Below are 244 nucleotides of genomic sequence, written 5' to 3'. Positions count from 1 at the left end.
GTACACAGTACCCAAACACTAATGTTTATGCTGATAGAAGATAAAGCCCAAGTAAGCTGGTACCCATGTGAGAGCACAGTTAGGGGCGGCAGCGCTTTGACTGTATGCGCAGAGTAGCTTAGTAACTGCTATCCCTTCCTCTTGTTGTCCAGCCTGACCAAGCTGAGGGAGTTCATACCAGTCAGCCTGGGACATCAAGTAAGAAAGTAAGTATGGATCCAGGTATTTGTATTTTCCCAGTTAG

The 244-nt window shown here is 46.3% G+C and overlaps 1 protein-coding gene across 1 annotated transcript in view; it reads left to right on the top strand.

Moving 5' to 3' along the window:
• Positions 1-244, top strand: part of LOC119586922 (dnaJ homolog subfamily C member 5-like) — a gene marked incomplete in the record, with an annotated part of 63,036 nt that overhangs the window by 37,086 nt on the left and 25,706 nt on the right. The window contains 1 exon segment of the mRNA XM_037935651.1: positions 153-206. Coding sequence (XP_037791579.1) covers positions 153-206 — 54 coding nt within the window.

Source organism: Penaeus monodon, chromosome 22 (genome assembly GCF_015228065.2).
Source record: "Penaeus monodon isolate SGIC_2016 chromosome 22, NSTDA_Pmon_1, whole genome shotgun sequence".
NCBI classification, from domain to species: Eukaryota; Metazoa; Arthropoda; class Malacostraca; order Decapoda; family Penaeidae; genus Penaeus; species Penaeus monodon.
The sequence above is the reverse complement of the archived record's forward strand: the minus strand, read 5'-3'. Positions and strand labels throughout refer to the sequence as shown.